This window comes from Accipiter gentilis, chromosome 2, assembly GCF_929443795.1.
Source record: "Accipiter gentilis chromosome 2, bAccGen1.1, whole genome shotgun sequence".
In the NCBI taxonomy this organism is placed as follows: Eukaryota; Metazoa; Chordata; class Aves; order Accipitriformes; family Accipitridae; genus Astur; species Astur gentilis.
Window position 1 is genome coordinate 49851102 of NC_064881.1, and position 23121 is coordinate 49874222.

The window sequence follows — 23121 nt, forward strand, 5'->3', positions numbered from 1 at the left end:
ATCCAAGAATAAGAAGGCCAATGCAATGTCATGAGACAGGGGCCTCAATCTCCACCTTTCAGGTTCAGGTGCAGATTGTGCATCTGGACACAGGTTTAGCAAGTTCCTCAGGCAGATGTGTGACTGAATTAGCTTCAATCACTGGGTCTATTAATGTGCTTAACATTAGGCACATGCTTAGATATCTTGCTAAATCAGGAACACATGGAAAATAAGTAATCAATACATGTTAAATGACATGTCACCTACATACAGCACAAGTCCCACTGGTGTTACGGAACTGATGCATCATGAATGTAGTAGGCTAAGTATCACTCCAACAAGCAACACCGGATGGTAATAAAATAGACAAGGTCCCATTCAACTGAAATATCTCGAGATGCTTTTAAGAGAGCATATGAGAAGCAATCTCCAGTTTAACAACTGAAATAGGGTTTGAAGCAATTTTTTCCCCCAGTAGATGACCAAAGTGTCAGGAGGGCTCTGGTAGAGATGCAGAGGAAAGAGACAGAAAAAGAAAGGGACATGTTGATCCTTTCTGTTGGAACCAACCAAAGACAAACAGAAGACCAGTGAGTGGTAGAGCTGGTGAGAAGGATGAGGTGAAAAAGAGAGATGAGAAACCAAGAGCTAAAATAGAAAGATGCTGGACAACCCAAGGACCCTGACCTAAGCCCCAGAATGGTCTAACCTGCAGAAGTAAACATGTATCATTGAACATTGGACATGAAAATTGTCCACATCTATGTGTCTTCTGTATTAAGAAAAGAGCATTAGTGTTTACAAACCTCTGCAAAGCAAGGATGGATGCATGGTCCCATTTCAGTGAGAGAGAAAGTGCCCACACCCAGGAAGGGAGCCAGAGGATCCAAGGAAGGGACAGTGCAGCTGGCTTTCACTAAGGAAAGCTTAAGAGCTTCTACGTTGGGAACCCAAACACAGGAGCCTCAGGACTGTTTGACAGAAGGAGCTCAAACAGGGTTGGACATGAGACGGTGCACACAAAACAAGTGGTTCCAATCAGTCTTCCCAGACATACCACCTCCATAAGTGGTCCTCCTTCCAGCCTTTGAGCTGTTTCTGTAGAGGATGGAAAGGATCACAGAACCATATAATCTTAGAATGGTTTGGGTTGGAAGGGACCATTAAAGGTCATCTAGTCCAACCCCCCCCCGCCCCCGCAATGAGCAGGGACACCTTCAACTAGATCAGGTTGCTCAGAGCCCCGTCCAACCTGACCTTGAACGTTTCCAGGGATGGGGCATCGACCACCTCTCTGGGCAACCTCTGCCAGTGTGTCACCACCCACATTGTCAGTATTAGGATATTGTGGCATAAGTAACCTTTCACGTGAGTGCACCTCTCTCCCCTCAGCTGACAGTTAATGGACACTGACATAGGAGCCACACTGTGAAGCATACATCTTTTACTAGCTCTGAGTTCATCTAGGAAGAGAAAGTTTGAGTGAAGCTGAAATTTCAGTTCCAGGGTCAAACACATTCTTTCAGAGACAGAATGCAGCATCAAGAGATATGTTATTATTACCAGTAAAAACACACAAGAACACTATCAAGAATTACAGACAGAAGAGACGGGCAGAGGTGTAAATAACACAAGATAAGTATTTATTCAGACAGTTAAATTTACACAACTTATGCCTCTCCAATGCATACATATATTGGACCAATGTCTGCTCTCAGCAATGGTGATTTAAATTAGGAATGATTTCATTCAACCAAGTGGGATCATATCAGATTTACATCTGTGTAACAATGCACAGTTTGGCTCATCATGTTCAAAATAATAGCTGGGTGGTTTGGAGAAATAAAAACAAGTTTTCAGTTCCAGAAAAGGAGAGCAGATCAGAAAAGTATCATCCTTTTTTCAAGCACTGCAAGGACCAAACTTGACAGCAATCCGAGTGAAAACTTCCATTAAAAAGAAAACTAAACCCAATGCAGTATTCTCATTTCAAGTACCTTCCCCTCACCCTTCTCTAAATTATGCTGACAAATATTCTTCTTCTGGACAAGTCACAAATGATCCCCAGAAGGAAGAATTTCTTGTGTTTCATCTCCCTCACCAAGACAAGTAGAAGTGTGAGAAAATTAGGAAAGATATCATAAATGCCAAAAGCAACTAAGCATCAAAGTTGACAAGGGACAGAGTGGTCTACTATATAATGAACAAATAGACCATTAAGGGTCAGCTCACACATAAGAACTTATATTTATGAGCACATATGGCAGATTTATAATGGCCTATTGGAAATATGCAGCTTGCCTTTGTTATAATAAAACCTGTTCCCATTCCAACAGCTTCAGCAGGCTGTGGATCAGGATCCTTTACAAGTAAAGGGCATGGGAGTGCTCCATCCCAGTACAGTCTTCACAGAACAATATCCTCTGTTCTCAGAGAATGCTCTCAAAAATAAGCTAGGAAATGATCCCTTAGCTGGGTAAGCTGAAGCATCCTGACTGCAACAGCATCTGCTTCACAATATTTTTGTTTCAAATGCAATGTGGTCCTTACAAAACCTTAGCTGTATTCCTAGCATCTGCAGATTACCTGCTGGGAATACTGAATAAAACCCAATTTGGATTTCACTGCAACAGTGTTGTGTAACATAGTACAGAGACACATGTCAAAAGCAAGCTTTTATGGAGAAGATTAACTGGTTCAATTCCTGCTCTCTTGGGATCTTATTCTTCTGTGTATATGCCTATGTAGTGACAGAGAATTCAGCCTCATGGCACAAACAGGTCATTCGAGCTCCACTAGCTCAAAAAACATTCCCAACTCAGCTGTGTGGACCCTCTTCCCTTGGGTGTGTCTGCCCAGAACCACCGTGCAAGTCTAAGGAACAGTTTTCTTACTCGACATTGCATGCTGGCAGGTGACAGAGCAGTACACCATTGCAAGTAAATCTTCAGTCAGTCTCAGATCTCCATCAGTTTAAGACTGAAGACTTCCACTCTGGCATTCAAAGCTGTATACAGAGCCACAGCTCAAGAGCAAACACTGATAACATTGCCACAATACAATTTTTTAGAGATAATACCCTGCATACACTGGAAATAGAGCTATCATGCTATAGCTATCGTTTCCTCAAATTAGAAATACATTTAGGATGCATACATTACAGTCATTTGCAAACATGCAATGAACTGAGTTTTGAGGACTGTCATTCCTACGGAAAACACCAGTCACACCTAAAAGTACAACTGGGGATGATGCAGAGAGCCAGAATGAGCTGGACGGACCAGGTCAGGCATGAAGTGGTGTGCCCACATTTGGATGAAGCCTAAACAAAATAAAAATCTGCAAAGAGGTTGTGTATCTAGATTTAGCACATATAGAGCTAACTGGAGCTAACTAGAGCACCCCTGCCACATCTTGGTGTATCCACCCCCGAAAGTATACTACCACCAAATTTAAGAGCTGCAGGCTGTAAATTTAAGAAAAGATTGAGACAGGTTTGAAACATATGGTCTGTGAAATAATATATTCATCGTACAGCTAAGACATCTCCCTGCTTTACATGGGGTAAATGTGGGTCTCTACACAAAAACATTATTCCGAAAGACAACAGGCTAAATTTTTAGTACATTCATCAACTACTTTTACGGTCAGGAATTCCATGGCCTTAATTGCCTAATAATTAAACTTCATCATTCTAAAAAAAGAAGGAAAAAAGCAACTTCATAATGAAGCCCAGTCTATGAGCATGAAAAATCTGATCAGAATAGTTTGTAAGAAGTCGTGCAAAGTGGTATTAATGACTAGCTGATTAATTTTCATGGCTCTTGAAGTGTCTGCAAATGTTTCAAGCGATTGTGATTGTATAAAACAGAACTGTGAAGCCCAAACTCAGAGGCAAGCCCTAGGCAACCCAAAAGTTGGCTTATTTCCTTTCTCAAGGACAAAACTCTTTAGCTCTTCATTGCCTTCTTTCATTTCTTGTTCATAGATCTACCAAACTAAAGGCAGAGACTTTACCAGGAGCAAATGACACTGGGCTCGGGGGAGGAAGAGAATAACTGGAGGCACATTTGCTATTCTTACTTTCAGTAACACAGGAAAAAGCATCACTACTGCTATTTACTACAAAAGACACCAAATACTCAGCAAACAAATGAACAAGAACAAGCCTGTGAACAAAACTAAGAGAGAACTATACCTCAAGGGTCCATGCCATGGGTCCAGCGTAAGCCAGGAGGAATTTCATACAGATATAAAACTCTTGTTGAAAAATGCTAAACCACAGTTATTCAGGTTGGAATTGAGACCTTCAAACACATGGTTAAATTCAGCCCTCTTAAATTCAGCCCTCACGACCTTTTCAAACCCACTGATATCAATAGCGTATATGAAAGTATAATGCATATATTAGCAGTTTCAAAGGCTTTTTGGAAACAGGAAAACTCTAGCATAGTTATAATCTCTCTCTCTCTCTCTTTCTCTCTCTGAAATTAGCTAAAGCAGCTGCCCAAATGACTATCAGCCAACTCAGAAAGTGTTCAGCTGTTCCTCCAAAGTAGGGACTGTGGCCTGGGGTTGGACAGAAACAAACTGGGGTCAAGCAGAGGATGTGCCAAGCATTTCTGTGCACTGTGGTTAATCAAATAGCACACAGTACATTTACAGCTTAGTTTGGACCGTAGGCTCCATAGCACGGATGTGGACACTAGGAAGGCAGAACCAGGAGAGAGGCAGCTCCCTGCTGCAGTTGTCTTCATGGAATTTGATATTCAGGTAGAAATCACCTGTGTAGAGAAAGAGAAGCGCTCCAAAGTACACAGAGTCTTTGGTCGGCTTCACCTGGAAAAGAGAACGTGAAAATCAGTATAATTAAATCATCAACAAAATAAAACAGTTGCACTTTGCAATTCAGTAGGTCTTTCAAATGATTTCAAAGCACTCTAGATTCACATCTCAGTATTGCCTTCACACAAAAAGGAGTAAAGATCTTGTCCCTATACTATTAATGGTAAAACTGGAGCACTGAAAATTAAATCCTGTAGTATTCTCTCATACAGCAAAGCTGTGGCATAGCTCAAACCAGAACACAGATCTTCAGGAGTCACTGATTCCAGAACAGAGTTGGTTTAAGACAGAGATGACCCAAAATCTATCCTTAGACTGCATTTATCAAGGTCTATATTAAAGGTCTGAATCATGTCTCTGAACTCATGTTAAACACACGGTGAAAAACCATTTAACAACTTAGCATTAACTAAATTCATCCCCACTTATTATTCAGACACAATCTGACTGCAAATTCTAATCAAGAATCTTTAATATTCACTATCATTGAAATAATTAAGTTTAGCAAGAAATATCCCACAAAAAGTAGCCACCCTGATTTAACTTGTCCGAATCAAATACAGTTCACACTGTTTCTACATTTATATTTCTCCCTTCATCACAAAACCATTTACAATCCATACCTTTACAACAAATAATATATTTCTGTCCATCATTTCAGCACGACACTTAAGTAATTTCTAGCTTTAACAATCCCATGACTGTTCATCTAATGATGTTTGAATTAACATCTGCTTCCGCAAGATGTTAAATCCAGTTTCAGGGTGCCTAGAATTGGGTTGAAGTTGCTGCAGATGCAAAACATGGAATCAGCACAAAGCCATTCCATTGGATGGAATTTATTCAAAAAATTGTGAAAAGGCGACTTCATCCCAGCAGAAATGACCCAATAAAGGGCACCTGATGTTCCTCAGTACTGGTCTTCCCTCAGCCAAGACCATCTTACCAGTTCCTTTCTGCTCTCTGGACCCTGAAACCATCAACTCAAGATATACTTATGGCACCATCCCTACTTTCACAGGTAGGTTTGTGCCCATGTATTTTCTTTTTACTTGAATACTGATTGGTAATAGGCCTTTCTTTGGTCATCTCCAAACACCTCAGTGTCCCTCATGTTACAGAGTCCAGTGTTGATTCCAAATGACAGCATGACACACCACTGGTCACCCAAGTTGACACCCAAGCCAAACAACAACAGAAACTCTGGCGTCGGATCCAGAAGCACTTAGCTGTCCAGATGTGCTGGACTTGATTGGATTCAGAGGGAGAAAACCTTTGCAAGGGACATCCCTAGGAACCCATGGGACATTACCACCTGGAACGGTGAAGGGATGAGGCTCTGAGACAGGTTATCAGGATTCTTGCCCGCTACAAAAAATTTGGTTATATGGTAAACTGGGCCATCAACAATGGGGTACTAACTGGGAAAGTTTCTATGGACACCCTTTGCTGAAGGGCATCTTGCCATTGCATAGGAAGACCAGAACAAGGATGGTGACTAGACCATGGTGGGGGAGAGGGGGAAGACAAAATGCTAGAAAAAGTTTCCAGGGGTGTGGTGCACCTCAAGAATATGCCAGAGAGCTGAAAATTGCCTGCCATCACCTCCAGTGAGGAAGGTTCTCCGTAGCTTTCAGATGTGAGGGGAATGAACTGTTTCCTTTTTCTCCTATTCTAGGTTTTTTTGGACCTTCATTGCTGGGTCCTTCAGCCAGCAGACATGCACCCTGTATAGTAGCCTAGGGTGTCACGCTACTTTGTTGAACCTCCCTAAACTGCTGCTCCTGCACAGGGGCCTGGCTGTTCACAAGCAGCAACATCATCAGAGCTGGCAGAGCCCAGGCTCCCTTTGGCTTTGGTGTTGAGCACTTCTGCTGACCTACAGCAAACTTGTAGCAGCATCGTATCATCCACGTGAGTGATCAGAGCAGCCACAGCTGTTCTCCTGACCCCTGTCCTTGGCATCTCCCCTCCTCGCTGGGTACAAGTTCTTGCCCTCTGGCATTGCGTCTGGACATGCAGAACAACATCAAGCAGTCTCCCCTCTTGCTTCCTTCCCCTCCTCCTGGGGCTGTCTGCCTTATTTCTGCCTCACTGGAACTGATGCGGACTTGCAGCCGGAGGAGGACAGAGGCAGGCACCAATGCCAGCAATGGGTAGAGGCAAACAGCAAATGAAGCCTCCTCAGGACTCATACCTTTTTCAAGCTCCCGGTCCATTTTTCCTAGTCTAGCTGCACCGTGAAGAAATATCTGTAACAGCATGGATCAGAGCCCTTGACAAACAGGAAGGTGGCTTCAGGCACATCGGCATCAAAACAGTCTTTTCACTCATTTGAAGTTCTGCCTACATGATTGCTTGTTCCTTCTGCCTTTACAGCACAAGTCTCTGCACCAGTCACGAGTTTCTTCATCATAAGTGAGAAGAGCCAGCGAGGCAGGTAGTGGTATGTGTCCTGTTCTGCCTGCAGCCCATCTCCCTGTGTGAAGTATGCACAGACCAGGCAACAACGTTCATGGTTTGGGGACTAGCCACATCTGTATGGCCACCTGTAGAACCACTACGGTAATCAACACTTGTGGTTTGGGGAAGAAACAGGGAAGCAAAAGTAGCTTGAAACCTTTGCACTGTTGAGATACAAGTGGCTCTGCAGAACTTCTTCCAAAATAGTAACTAACTTTGTAAGGTAAGGCTGCCTCTCTAGTGGAGCTGCCTACAAACATTCCCAGAAGACCACAAGCGGGAGCAGTCAGGTCAGTAGAGGGCCAGATCCAACCCAACTGGTATACCAGGCAGAGGACTAATTTTGAGGTTAAACCACCTACATTTAGGTGTCTCTCTGCACACTAGGCATCCAAGCTCCTACTACAGTAAGAAGACATCTTGTCAATGCATCCAGTGGAGCAAGCACAGAATGGTCTACCTAGCCAGCCTATAGAGTCAGGCTACACTTGCCTAAACATAGGCACCTCATGACATTTGGGATGACCTAAGGCACTGAGACATCTGCAGAGGGCTGGCAAGATTTACAGGATGATTTACAGGATTTCTGGCAGTAGGTGGAGGCCAGGTGGGATACACACAGCACCTAAATGATGGTAGACACCTACTTCTAGGCAACTGAATCTTACCCCTAGTGTCTATGTTAGTGTAAGCCAGGTTCTACTGGCTGCAGACTACATCTCCATTGACTAATTGGGAGCTTGGCTGGCCAGCGTCCATGGTAACACCTACTCATTCAGATGTCTCAGTCTGGAACCGAATACACCCAAATGTCTGTAAAGTGGATGTCCACATCTAAGCCAGCTGTTCAACACAAGGATTCACTGATCAAATGTAGAATAAGGTGAAATATCCCCACAACTCCATCAACCTTGATGACTTGCTTTCCACTGACTGTGAAGGGAACTCAGAGTGACTTGTTCAGATGTGTACACAACTCAGATGTTTCCTGCTGCATCTGACAGCACACACCATCCCACTGATTGCAATGCATGATCCAGCCAAGCTACGAGAAACACGAAGATCACATACTCGAGACCAAATTTGTATTGTCATTCGATCTAGCAGCACACAGGGCTGGTAGAGTCACCGCCTAGATATGTGCTTATATGTGTGCCAGTCTGGGATGCTGTTGAATAACTGAGTCAGAGTTGAAACAGATTTTACTAAAATTCCACCAAATTGTGGAAACCAAAGACGGGAAGCTTCTACCCCAGAAAAAAATGACTGAAGAATCAAGAAAAAATGCCCACATTACTCCTCTGCTCCACTGAGATAGAAGAAAAATTAAGTTTTTAGCTCCATCCTAATCCTTCCCTGACTCAGGCTACCATGTGGGACTGCGATTGCTTAGAACTAATTACTACTTATTTATACTGCTGTAGTACTTAGGGAGCTCAGTTGGAGATTAGGGCTAGTGCCAGCTCTGTTCGCTGCCCCAAAGAGTTTACAGTGTGAGTAAAACAGTGCCAAGAAAACTAATTTGTTCCAGATGGGCCACAGAGGACCTGCCAGAAGTGAACAAACGTTCATCGCAGCTTCTGAGCTGATTCAAAATGACCATCTACTGATGAATTTCTCCTCATCTCCCACTACCAATCACTTGAGCTAGTGTGTGATAACACATGCAGGAAAAAAACCTGCTTGAGAATAGTAATGGCAAAAGCAGGAACAACAAGGAAAGATGAATTGCTGGTAGTTACAGGAATCTCCATGGAAGATAATTTTGGGGGTTTTGATGTGGCAAGAAGCAAATCTGTCTGATCAACTACTTAGTAAAAAAAAGGCCATTGGTAAGAACAAAGATTTTTTAATAATATGTCTAAAGCTAAACTTCAGGTTGTGAAGTGAGATAAAAAAATAAATCAGTGCAATTTATTTTAATGGCTGGGGGTCCACCATGTTACCTCATGTTTCAAAACCCTGCACTGATCAAAAATGCCTACTATCTATATGATAACTGGTGAAGTAACTTTTTCTGTTAAATACAGACATAGAAAGGTAAGGTTAACCAAGTTACAAGGTGTGCTTAAAACCAAAGATTTTACTTAATTTAAAATGCATGGAAATCTCTCAATAGCCTTTAAAATTTTCAGTAAAAGAATTTGCTTTTTTGAAGTAGTATATCCCAGCAGACTCTTTGTGACACAAACGCAGACTGCTGCATTGAATTGAAGTAAGAGCACAAAAAGGTGAATAAGCACTCATTACGTTACTTCCATGATAAATCATCTAACCTGGTCTTAAAGCAACAAGAAAGAGAAATACGAAATCGTATGACTTTTACCCTTTAAACAATTTATATGCATACTGCAAAGCAGCATGTGCATGCTGAAAATTCCTGTACATAACCCCTGTCTTCCAGATAGCAGCAGAAACTGATTTGAAACTTTTTAGTCTGGAAACAAAAATAATTGTCATTTGCTGAGCATCAGGCTTAATATGAAACTAGCATTTAGGAAAGCAGAGGGGGGTTGGGTTTTGTTTGGTTTTTTTTCCCCAGAGAAATCTCATTCAGTTGAGCACCAATAATGTAGTTTCTGCATTGGCATGACAACAGACCACATTTGCAGGGTGTGAGAAGTATCTTCTCTTGCTGTAACACCTGATGCTCCCACTTGCTCTTGACCATACACTACTGATAAGCCAAACCATACGCTAGCTCTCCATCCTTCCTCCCACCCAGCTCAGCAGCGCAATAAATCATGTCACCACCTCCTTGCCAGTGTCAGTGTAAAGTCAGCCCAATTAGCTTAAACTGCTGACGAACGTAGTTTTTGCTAAACTGGCCAACTTTGAACGAAAACAAATGCTCAGACCATCTCTCCCACTGGGTCTGCTGGGGAAGAGAGGAGCATCTTCCCGCAGAGGGGCAGAAACAAGCAGCTGGGAAAAGGTAGCGTCTCAAGCCACCTCTGTTAAACAAGCCAAGTAATCGTGTGCCCACGACCTCAGTTTATAAACGCAATGGGCACATGTTTAATAGCTTCGACAGAGCAGCACTGAGTTACACTAGCAGGGAATCTGGTCCAGTGTCTTCAGCTTTCATTTACAAAGAAGAGAAACTCTAAATCTCTTTCATCTCACCCAACCATGAGCTACTTTGGTTTCTTAACCAGCAGCTGTGTGAATTTCTGCCAAACTCTGAGCATGAACACAATTCTGAGTATGTTTGTTCTCCCCTGAAGCATCAAATGCACAAATCAGGACTTTCTTCTTGTCCCAAAACCAGGTGTGGCTTTCTGAAATCTTTTTTCCATTGTTGAATTAGTTATTATGGGGGATGAAAGGGCCTCTGACAGCATTAGATACACTGTTTGAAGAATTTTCTTCCATGATCAGGGCTCTGTGCCTCAAAGAAATATGACTAAGCATTTTCTCTAGGAGCCTGTGTAGGACAAGTATCAATACTACATACCATGAAATATAACACTTCTTGTCTAAGAGTCGACATTTTCTTCATTTCACCTTTTTAGATGAAAAGGAGGACAAATAGCGGAAAACAACTCTATTTTTAACTTATCGGGGACTATGTTTACAGGAGAAATGTCACAATACTGAAAACGGGGCAAAAGCAGGGACCGTAACATATGAGAAGGCTGCCTGGGCCAGCACAAGAGATGTGACCTCCTGACTTTGTGCCCCGTAGGAGACTCAATCAGAAGGTAAGAATACATCATGCTGACATCTCCCTTTTCCCTCATTAGCCTGGAGGGTCAGGCCCTTCGGCAGCTGGGCACCCGAAGACTGCCACTCTGATTAAAAAATCCACGTTGTCAGATAGAGAGTCAAAGAAATCCATCTCTTGATTATTTCTGTTGACATATTTAAATAATTCAGCTAAGAATATAGTTAGCCCCCATTAAAATTCAAGCTGATGGTGTATTCCTCATTAGCTTTTTGAAATATTTTCTCCCCATGATGCGTAATTGAAAAATATGCCTGGTGACTATCCCTGTGGTTAACCTTTAATTTCTTTCTTACTAAGGTTCACTTATATATTCCGTTTTGACAGGTACATTTTATTAGCGATCCGAAGAGCTGACCTAAGCAAAGGTCCTAAGCACTATCCCAAAAACTCACTCTCTTCTTCATGTTTATTTTATAAGTTACCAGAAATACTGCTTATTCCACTCTGCAGTACTATCTGTATGTTTTTCACTCCTGGTTTTCTGTTGTTGCGGGTTTTGGGGGAAGGATGTGGAAGAGAGTAGTTTTATCTGTATTTTCAGTGTCTTGCCTTAGAAGCAAAAAGCTTCTAGTCTCGCATATTCTAAACAAGAAATTAAGACAAAAATCAAAATCTCATTTGTTCTAAAAAGGGACTTTTTTGTGTCATTTTAAGCACGTTTTCTATTTTTCTTTATGGTTTTATAAGAGTATGCTAAGAGACAAGGAAATGAACCAGCTCATCAGATCGGTCATTAATGTTTAGCATTTTCTTTCTGCAGTCTGTTGCATTTCCTCAGGACCTGACTAAAACTGATTTGCTGAGTTCCTTGGCTCAGCCTGGGGAATAGTTCTTATGGACTAAAAAGTTACTTAAAATCTATTACTGCAGGCTGCACTGGATGGCTCAAGGGACTGGCAATATGGTATTGAACCTTTTATCTAGGTTACCCATTCACATTTAGTCAGATCTGGAGTGACCAAAAGTTACTGTCTCTGATAGTTTACCAATCGTTTACATGATAGGAAATCACAGTTGTAAACCATTTCAGAAAGATGATTCTGTATCCCCAAACCTAGCAGCACCTTTAGCAATAGCTGCCATAATTTCCAAAAATTAATCTGCCTTAAAATGCACAATCAAATAATGAAGCCCTTTTCTACAAACGCACGTCTTCCGCAATCATGATACGTCTGATAGAAAGACTTACTGAATCGATGTAGAAGGTGTTGGATCCCACAAAGGTGATAGCATCTTGCAGCTCATAGTTGTGCACCCCATTTTGGTAGTCCTGGTAGGGCGTCATGGTGAGAGCGAAAGGCCCCACGCTGTGTTTGCTCCAGTTGGTCAGCTTCACCTCCAACGGGATGGGGTCTCCCACTTTGCAGTTCACCACGATATCACAGTCACAAAGCTTGCCGTCAACGAGGATATCTGCAAATCAAGAAAACAATTCCGCATTATGTTGGACTCCTGCTTTAGAAACTCTATTAATCTCGATAGGAAATTTAACAAGAAAAAGTAACCTCCATGAAACCAAGAGTACATGACAGTTAGCCCTAGGAAAGAAACCCCAATGTTGCAGTGTTGTGTAAGGTAGAGTTGCAGGGAAACCACTTGCAATAAACACTTCATGAAGGTCTGGTATCTGTTCACAGCTGTTGAAAGAGCTACGAAAAAACCAATTATGACCTATACACAGGTGCCAGAAGGGGGTTTTTTAACCTCCTCCCTTGAAGGCCAAAGCCATGGACAACTTCTCATGCTTCTCCTGCAAATCAACAGCATCAGGTGAAGGGAAATACAAACAGGAATCATCCATACAAATGGTAGCTAGACAGATCCAGGGCTGGATGCCCATGTTCACATGTTACAGCCAGAATAAATCCTCCTGTATGGAGGTGACCTTTTGGAGCAGGATAGACACTGCCAGAATTTGCAATGTAATACATATATTAAAGTCCAGATTATAAGGAAAAAAGGGATTTTAAAATTATACAGCAGTACTATGAGCTTGTTCACTCTTTGCGCTTTAATTCATTCTGGGATTTCTATTTTTAACTTTCTACTTTTCTTTCCCTTACTGGGATAGCAGAAAATATAAAGCCTCTAAATTGGTTACTGCTGGGACAATGACAGCCGGAGTAATGTGCCCACTAACCTTGTCCATTTGCTTATACAGAACCAAAATGTTTCATTACCAACACACTATGAAATTGCTAGTCCAATTCCCCAGTCTGAAAGGGTTCCCAGTTGTGCAGTATTACTGTATTTTTCAGATGAGGGTTATCTCTAATGCACTATTAATACAGGAACATTTCTATTTCACTGTGGGTTCATGTTCAGAGATAAGAGAAAGCCCTGGGCACATGTAAGAAAGCATCCTCTGTGTGAATACCTATCCCCACAATCTCATACACCCATGAGGCATTTCGATCACTCCAGCTTCTTCTCAGTTGCTTGCCTTATGACATACAGCATATTATTCCTCTGCCAACAGCATCAGATTTACATTAGTAATACCCCCTCTTCAAGAAAAGACACTGTTTTTATGCTTCAGGAGCTTTTACAGAAAAAAACATTTTACACCAAGGTGATTTTTTTTTTTCTTATTTTTGTTTTGTTGCCTTAGACAAAAAAACCTACAAAATAATGCATGTTCTTGTGATGCCCTTTAGCCTGGCGAACTGAACAAGCCTCAGTTTACCACCTTGAAAAAAAAAAAAAAAAAAAGCTAGTGCCAAAGAAGAAACAAGTTTGGAAAGGGACAGCCCCCATGCAAAAACTTTCCTTTCCAAAGGAGATGCGAAGTTTTTGACAACGAGAGCACTGGTGAGCCACACCTGAGTACTGTGTCCAGTTCTGGGCTCCTCAGTACAAGAGAGACATGGACATACTGGAGAGAGTCCAGTGAAGGGCCATGAAAAGGATTAAGGCACTGGAGCGTGTCTCCTACGAGGAAAGGCTGAGAGAGCTGGGACTGTTCAGCTTAGAGAAGAGAAGGCTCAAGGAGGATCTCATCAATATATGTAAATACCTGAAGGGAGGTTGCAAAGAGGACAGAGCCAGGCTCTTTCCAGTGGTGCCCAGTGCCAGGACCAGAAGCAATGGGCACAAACTGAAACACAGGAGGTTCCCTCTGAACATCAGGGAACACTTTTTTACTGCGAGGGTGACTGAGCACAGGTTGCGCAGGGAGGTTGTGGAGTCTCCATTCTTGGAGATACTCAAAAGCCGTCTGAACACGGTCCTGGGCAACTGGCTCTAGGTGGCCCTGCTTGAGTGGTGGGGTTGGACCAGAGGAGCTCCGGAGGTCCCTGCCAACCTCAACCATTCTGCGATTCTGTGATTCTGTGAAAGGAAGCTGTAATCACCATTGCATTTTAGGAAAGGGCCAGAAAACCTGTTTGACGTTGGATTTCTTTTGCAATAGCACACCCTAATGTTATGGGCTCTCCTGCCCAATATGATCAAAATGCTTCTTGCAGGATTGCCTGAAGATCATGGAGGTGAAGTAGTGGTTATAATGGTATCCCGTTATCTGGGATTAACTGACTTGCATTTTTCCAAACACAAAAATATGTGTGTGTGGACATTCTTTATATCAATTCATTACTTCATATCAGTTCATGTTTTCAAGCTTCTCCCTGAAAGGTAAGTGTTTTCATCTAAAAAAAAAAAAAAATTTAAAAAATCTTTTTTTTTGTGGTTCCTCCCGCCAGCAGGTCTTACAGCTGCATGAATGGTTAGCGCCCCAGCCCAGCATGAACTGGTCAGAAATACTCAGTAAGCTAAGTGGATGAATCTTTCCTTTCAAGCTGCTCATCAACTTCCCTTTTAGCTTTAAGATTCAATGCTCTGCTGTAGGAATTGTAAATGAACCCTTTGACCTCTGTCTCCACCTTTGTATCTAATAATAGCTCAGAGCATTGGTTCCAAATATCTTCATGTGAAAATACAAAATCCGAACAAGAGAGGCAATTAAGTCTGGCTCAACCAGATTAATTTTCCTTTGTATTCCTAAAAAAATTCAATTCATGTAGGATTGATTTAAGAGCGTGTGTGTGCACACGTGCTTGTGTACATATTGAGAGATTATTTCCTTCCCTCCCAGCACACCCTTCCCTCCTGCAGTACTGAAGCCAAGGATCTCAATGAGATGTCAGATGAGAAAACACACATGGCTGGCATGCAAAATACTATGGAAAGGAGTGTTTAAAAACAGTCCCCTTTCATCAGAGAGAACAGCTTGGTTTGACAGGCAGTTTTACTCACTTCCTGACACAGAAAACATCTCACGGACCATACGGATTTGCTTTAATATTTTCATCCATGAACAGAGGAAAAGCCATGTGTACAGGGTCCCATTTCTGCAGATTCAGCTCACTCACACAGATGGCATATAAAAGCTGAGACTGCTCACACCACTGCTGTGAGAGTGAATCATTATTGGCTTCAGTATACAGGAGCTCTGAATCAGAAGACACATTCACTAGGACAGAAGACAGTGGTGGCCCTATCTCCATCCTCCAAAGATTCAGATACAAGAGAAACAGTATTTCGGAAAATTGGAAGGACCAAGTTTAATGCAAACAGCATATAGAAATGACATTTAAAAGGTGGAAGCATAAACTGGCTGTCAGGGCAAAAAAACCACAAAGACCTAGAATTCTCCTTCTAATTAAAAATTAAATCCTTTTCAAAGTACTTTAATAAGCCAACAGAATGCTGCTTCCCCCCGCCCCCGCCACCTCGGTCCTTTCCTGCTCATTTACCTACACGTGTCCACTATGTTGGCATCCTTGGGTACCAACGTTACCCTGCAATGCTTGGTAGCCACAAAAAAAGGAATGACACGGTCTCTGCCATGCACCCATGAACAGGCACAGGACCACTCTATTTTATCTCTAAGACTTTCTCTAAGTGATTATTGTATCAAGGGAGAAAATGTTGTCCAACACATTTTGGAAAAGGCAGAGGATGGGGATGATACAAGCCACTGAGAAGGGTGATTGGAAAGCCTTGCTTTTTCACTGATGGCTTTAGCCGAGACTTTTAGGATCTCTGTGAATTAATCTTTTAGTTGGAAAAACTACTTCATGGTCCAGCTGATAGGTAATGCTTATTGACACCACAGTCAGTCTAGGAGACCACTATATGAAGATAATACATCAGAATTTTTATAGTGTCTTTCTTTCAGGATCTCAAACCTCTCAAAGAAAGGGGAATGAATGTTATTGACAGGAAGACAACCACTATTCCACAAGAAAAACATCATTTACCACCACCTGCCAGGTGCACGTCTGTCTACATCACCCCAAGGAGCAGCTTGGAAATGAATACCAAACATTATTAACATTTTGTGTTATTTACTCTGCTCATATTAACACACAGTAAGTTGTTCTTGCTACTTTGTCAAGTTTCCATGTAAGCACTCACAATTTATTGGCCCACCTGTATATGAAGAGTCCCAAGTCATGGCTAATTGCATTTCTGCACCCAACTCCCTATTTGCCATTGTGAAAGTTTAATTTTGGAAAGGCACAAACAAATACATGTTTAATCTCAGTGGAAACGCATATTTCAGCAATGTTTACTCTCCACGCTCAAGTTTGGGTTCATTTTAAAAAACAGGCTGCAGAGGAAGGCAGGGTGTTTGTGCTCATCTTTACAGTGGAGGATGGAGAAATTTCCATTGGATATTTGCTTTTAAACTGGATGTTGAATTCCCACATGATGCAGGTGCACTGGCCCCTGTCATTCAATGCAGCTGAGAACCTGGCTCAAGACTTTGAGCAAACATCTCACAGAGGCACGGCTTTGCACAAGTGAGTAGGTCAACAAAACTCAAGGCAAGAGATGCCCAAATGAGTAAATATGTCTCACATAAAAGGTAGAAGAGATCTTCAAGCCCAGAAAAGCAAGCCTTGCTTGGCTGTACTGTGATAGTTAAGGGAATTTTAGTCAGTCAACCATTTTTTATGCTGTTAGAACTGTTCCAAAATACCAGTTTTACTCATCTCAGTCTGTGAACCAGGAGAGCCGTGCTCTGAGGAAGGGAGTCAAGCAGCAACAACGCTGACATCTCTAGATAATGTCCATCAGGTACTTCGATGGAGGAAAGCCAAAGACCAAGAGACCAGGCCAGATTCGCTGCAGTGAAAGTCTCACAGAATGATTCAGTTTTTTTCCTGTGTTCACCAAATCTAAAGTGCTGATTAAAATGTCTGCCCGGGCCAGCTCTACTTCTAATTGACCTAAAAGAGCAAAGAAAGGGCCAGCCGTGCTGTCTGGAACAACTTTTTTCTTTTTTCCCGCCCTCTTCTGCAAGAATGTTTTTTTCAGAATTTTGCAAGGAACTTAACAATGCAAAGAGAATTCTTTTTTTTTTTTTACAAATTATTAATTTAGAAATAAGTTGAACAATTCTACTCATGTTTGATCTTACATATTATGCAGATGGTAGGAAGATCAGAATGGAGGAAAAAACCTGTACTACAGGCAAAATCTATGTATAGAGCAAGCTGATCCTGCTGTCTCCAAACAAGCAAGCTCTCTGTCCCTCCTCTCATGCTGCATATCAGGTCAGCAACAGTTTTAGCAACCTGTTATTTGGGGTTCAGTTGGCTGCTTAGAGAAGCTGGCAGGTAACATGTGGTTCTGTTGAGACAACAGGCTCCTCCAATTTTACTATGTATCTCCTCCAATATGTGAACGTAAACACTGTTTCTGTATCCCCTCGTCCCATTTGTTCTCCCTGGTGTAGATCAGTTGCCTTTCATTTTCTAAACCGTTCATGCAAATTATTTACACATAGAGATACAGCATTGGTTACATTTGTTTGTCCATTACAAGGTCCTGCAGTATTTTCAGAGCTGAATACATCCATACAAAAGATATTTCTATGAATATAAAAACTGTGCTTCCTGTCACTCTCATCATGAAAATGCTGAATGGTTTAACAACACAAGAGCCTCATAGCTATTTGCATAAAACCTTCTGTACGTGGTTTGGATCTGCTCCTCACACCAAACCTGAGCATCTTAACTTGGAATAACATCCTCATGTTCATTCACTGTTATACTGACACAATACTGAGCCAAATCCATCCCCTGCATAATTTCATTGCAGTCAATAGTGACAGAGCACAGAGGTATACAGATGTTTGTATTGTAACAGGTTCAAATTACACGAATATCTCACCTTGTCAACCACTGCTAGTCCTGTCCTAGAAAGTGCCCTTCTACTCAGAGCCTGCTGATCCAAAACCCCTATGGACCTGAAGAGTTCAGCTCCTCTTTGGGTCATGGCCCTTGGACAGGGATGAATAAAAAGTACAGGAAAAGATATGAACAAACTAGTGCAGCTTCCTGCAAGTACCAACAACCCAGAGACCTTCAGCTAACACAGGGGCACAAACCTGAAAACAGGAAAGTTGGCAGAGGATGGGATGACTGAACATGAATACAGGCTAGTGAAAGAGGCAACTGCTTGCAGAAGACCTCTGAGCTCCCCGATTCCTGGCAGACTTCCCATTCCCAAACATTTTACAATTGAATTAAGGACACTTTATTCGCTCCAAAAGCAATTAAAAAGAAAAACACATTTAAAATATAGTTCTAGCAACAATAAGCAATTAGTCTTTGATAATTGTCTGTGTCTTCCTATTTAATCACTCTTTTGCAGTGGGCAGTATACTGATGACAGATCCCGACTGGTTTGAGTATCATTCTTGCCAAATTGTTTTGAGTTTGTGTCTGTTCTTAACTCTGTGATGACAATGGACTGAGGATGCTGCACCATCCCCGTAGAACTCACTTGCGAAAGGATTTTTCAACCTTGTTCATTTGCACCGAGTAAGCTTTCTTCCTCCACATCAGTCTAATGTTTATGTCCAATTTTAATCTCTAAATCTATCCTTGGCAGACACGTGATCAGCATTCAATTTCAGTGCTACTTCATCTCAGCTGTAAACATTTAGATGTCGTACAACCTTCTTCGATTAACTCTAAATACCAGAATCACACTAGCTGAAAAGAAAAGCATGAACATGACTAGGGCTCTGGGGTTTGACTGCCTCCAACTTCTACTTGGGATCTTAAAACAGCAAACCTGAATGCACATCAATCACAGGTTTATTTAAGAAATCAGCTGTTCAGTTTAACCTCTCTGTTTTTGGTGAGAGTTATTTTATTTTGCACATGCCTTTTATGATAGACATTTCTCCTTCCCTGTGAAATTGCTGGCACACGGATGGCACCTGCTTGTCTCATTTCTCCTCTGGCAGCCAAGATAACCTGTCATTTGGTGATTTGTCCAATTTGCTATCAAAGCGAAAATCACTTCAGAGTTCATATTGCTTGTGTCCAGTCCTAATCTAAATGCTCAAAGGCAGACACCTAAAATTTCAAGTCTCAAAGCTCTGTGTTTTCCAGTGAGCCTGAGCTCTTTTTGACTTATTTTAAAATATTCCATGACATAGCCACAGCTTGCTTAAATAGTCTCATTTCTGAATGTGGGCCAACCCCTTTTTATCTATTCATCACAAGCAGGTTTGCAAAAGACTTCTTTTTATTATCTGCTACACAGCCAGAAGGTCAGGCTGGCATACAATGTATGACTGTGTTTTGAAATTTCACAATCCCAGGATTTGCATGTTATTTTAGGTTACTGGAAACTTTATTTCTATAGATTGTCTGTGGCAGAAGTACTTTCAGAGCATTCCTACCCTGCCTTTGGGGGGGGGGGGGGGCGCGGAGGGAAAAAACCAGCCCTATATTACATTTAAACAAAACTGATCCACACTAGGATATATCATATAACACTATTTTTGTATACTGGCAGCTTTGTGCAAAACTGCTGCAGGTCATGACTAACATGGCTTAACCTACAGCTTAGTGAAGGAAAATCACCTTATTCCTCACTGGTTGCATAATGAGACTTAAAATTTTCTTCTTCTTTCTGCCATTCTGCAATGACGGATGTGAGACAAACCTCTGCAGAAGAGATTTTTAAAGGTCTCATGCAAACTTTGTGGGAGTTTCTGACTTGTGACTGAAAAGTTAACAGTAAAAAAGGAGCCTGTATCCCTTACGTGCTGGTTTGGGAATCTGTCAGATCTCAAAGCAGTTTTAGTCTAGACACTACGTAGATTGCAGACCTCCAGGGAGTGTTACCCGCTCTAGAAATCAGTGATAAGGATGGAGATTGTGGCACATTCCCCATGGAGGTAGTAGTGAGCTAGCACATGGTCACAAAAGAAGTAATGCCTCCTTAACAGCAGAGACACAAACCTAGGCTCCTGTACTCAATTCTGGGCAGGCAAAGTCAATATATGGATTTCACCACACACTTGACTTACCTAAACTGTCACTGGCAATATGGAAGTGGAAACTATTTTTCTGGATTTTCTACTGTTTCAAGTGGAAACAGTATTTCCCACATTATCCATTCAACAGGCACACAGTGGTGCTCTGGACTCTCACATAGATAAGGGATCATACCTAACAGGTAGCTATTTTTTAAATTGCTAGTTAATCTCATCCTATGTGTAGTATAATTATCATATTTGAGGCCTGTATGATGAAATATGCGATGTACTGTCTGAAGCAGAAGGAACTCAAACACAGATGAGAAGAGAGATGAGAGTGCCGGTACCTCCATGCTTGTATGTATAGAGACACAGGGGCAGGATGCTTTAAGAAAGCAAAAAAGTGATACTGATTATTTAAAGAAAAATGATGGGTACGTTACCCATTTTCCATGCTTGTCTTAAAAAATAACTGTGAAATATTGCGTGCGATGTCCAGGCTGTAAGAATTTTTGTGTCCTTGTAGAGCAGTCAAAGCCTGGTACAAGATAATATATAACCCCCTATTAACAGGCAGGTAGATGATTTACCACATTTCAGTAACTGTGTAAATATGAGCACTAGGACACTGAGCCTCATGGGCCTCCTGTAGCCCAACCATGATTGAAACGCAATGAGCTGAGCTAAATGAGAGATATTAAACAACGCCAGGTACAAACACTGTATCGCAGCACTTTATGTACAGGGAAGGTGTGACGTGTGGTTACTAGACTACGTGTGGCTAATGTCTACAGACCAGAGTTGCTCAAAAGCAGAGGTGCACATTAAAATGGACATGTTCTTAATGAAGTTTCTTTGAATTTCAGTCACAGCATATGTCAGTCTAATGACTCTAAGTTGTTTTACTTACCAGTGGATTGAGTTAAATTTTTATTATTTTCCCTATGCAAGGTTAGTCTATTCTGCCACTTTTGTGTTAAGACATGAGACTGTAACCCAGGTTGATATGACTTGGAAAATATCAAGCCCTACTATGATGCTATGACTTCGCTATTATGATTGCATCTTTTTTCTACATCATGACCTGTCTCAAAATCCAATTTGAATCCACAAAAGAACTGCACTAATAGATACATGCAGATGGAAGTTTTCAGTCATCCTCTGTGACACAAATCCATATTCCTCCTTGTTAGATAGGATATGACACACAAAAACCAATCAAACTTACTGAAAACAAGAAATCTTTAAGCCTAGAGTCATCAACCCAAACAACTTTTGGCCTTTCTCTGAGATATTTCTGTTAATAATTTACTACTTGCTAAAACTGGACAAGCTCAAAACCTAGCTCCTGAATTTTTCATGAAGTCCTTTCCTTTCCATAACTGTCTTAATTTCAGAAATAAAATCAGACTCTTTCCTGCCAATCTTGGCTTTCTCTTGGACTTGATCTCCTCTAATGACTCACACCTCCAGTCTGTGATTAAATCCTGATGCCACTTTCTACAAAGCTCCAAATGTGACCTTTTTGCTGTGCGTACACTGCCAAACCCTTGTCTAAGATCTAATTGGATTATAAGCCTTAACAATTAAAATCTCTTCATCTCTGCTTTTGACACCTCCAACCTAGTTCCTTTCTATTCTACTGAAGACTTTGCTTCAAAGATCATCCTGTAGGTCTATTACACATGGCACCTTACATTGACATCATTGCCATCTTGTCTACTTTCTAGCTATAGCAGCAGAGCTCAGCCCAGGCTAAATCTCCACATACTGACACAAGTTTTCCCATTCAAGCTGAAACATGTTGCTGAGGTCATTCAGTAATACTCACAGAAACCTGCCGATTGCTACAGAGGTGGCAAGTTGTGCTCCCTGCTACCTACAGGCTACAACCTGCGTGCAAAACTACTTCTCTCCTATTAATCTGTTATACTATTTTCCCTATTCCTCTGCCCTGCTAACCTTTTATTTTTTCATATAACATATATACTTCTATAGCATATATATAGAATACTTACATATATACACATACATATGCATATATATAATACTAGACTATAAGCTCTTAGGGATAACAATACTCATGTTCCTAAGAGCTTAGCAGAACAACTTGTATGGCACCTAGAACTATGCAGATCTGTTTTCCTGAGATGTCCAGCCAGCACTGCTAGAGAACTAGAAACAATAAAAGAAATAGCCTTAAATAAATTAAAAATATCTGTATCTGTATATCTCAAATCTCAAGGCTATCTGGTGAGGCAAGGAAGTGAGCACTGTACCAGTTTTCCAAAAGGGGACACAGGTATTTTAGGAAGGAGTTAACCTGCCCTGTGAAGAGCAGTCAGGCAGTCAGGAGTTTTCACTGGGCAGAAGAGAATGCATAAGCTACCCAATAGAATTGAGAGGGGAAGGTGACTTCCGTAAGATAGAGAAAAACACCTTAATTGTAAGCTTTCAAAATCCCTATGCTGGCTCATCGAGGTACCAACTCCTTACAGGAATGTCTTACAATAAACTGAAGGTAAAACCTGAGGATTTACAGGACATGTAGGAAGGGAGAGAGAGGATAAAAGGAAACCCAACCATAACGAAAAGTAAATCAAAATAAAAATAAGGCTATTTAAAGGAGAATTCTTGGATAAAGGAGTTAAAGAGCCTAGAAACTGTTTCTTCCCCATCACCGTATTTTGAAGGAATGGATACTTCAGATATCAGCACAGTGAAATGCAGAGAAGATGAAAACTTTGCATTTAAATAAATCTACAAATTAAATATTGTGGGGGAGAGAAGAAAAGAGACACTAAGTTCAGCT

At 41.4% G+C, this 23121-nt stretch overlaps 1 protein-coding gene across 5 annotated transcripts in view; it reads right to left on the reverse strand.

The window, feature by feature from the left end:
- Window positions 1-1602: 1602 nt before the first annotated feature.
- The window catches only part of TRAPPC9 (trafficking protein particle complex subunit 9), a 522423-nt gene continuing 500904 nt past the window's right edge, over window positions 1603-23121 (reverse strand). For all 5 annotated transcript variants that reach the window (XM_049819680.1, XM_049819672.1, XM_049819700.1 and 2 more), the window contains 2 exons: window positions 12210-12433; window positions 1603-4821 (listed from right to left, as the gene is read on the reverse strand). In XM_049819680.1, the coding sequence (XP_049675637.1) occupies window positions 4642-4821; window positions 12210-12433 (404 nt within the window). In that variant the 3' untranslated portion in view covers window positions 1603-4641. The remainder of the gene's footprint in view (window positions 4822-12209; window positions 12434-23121) is intronic.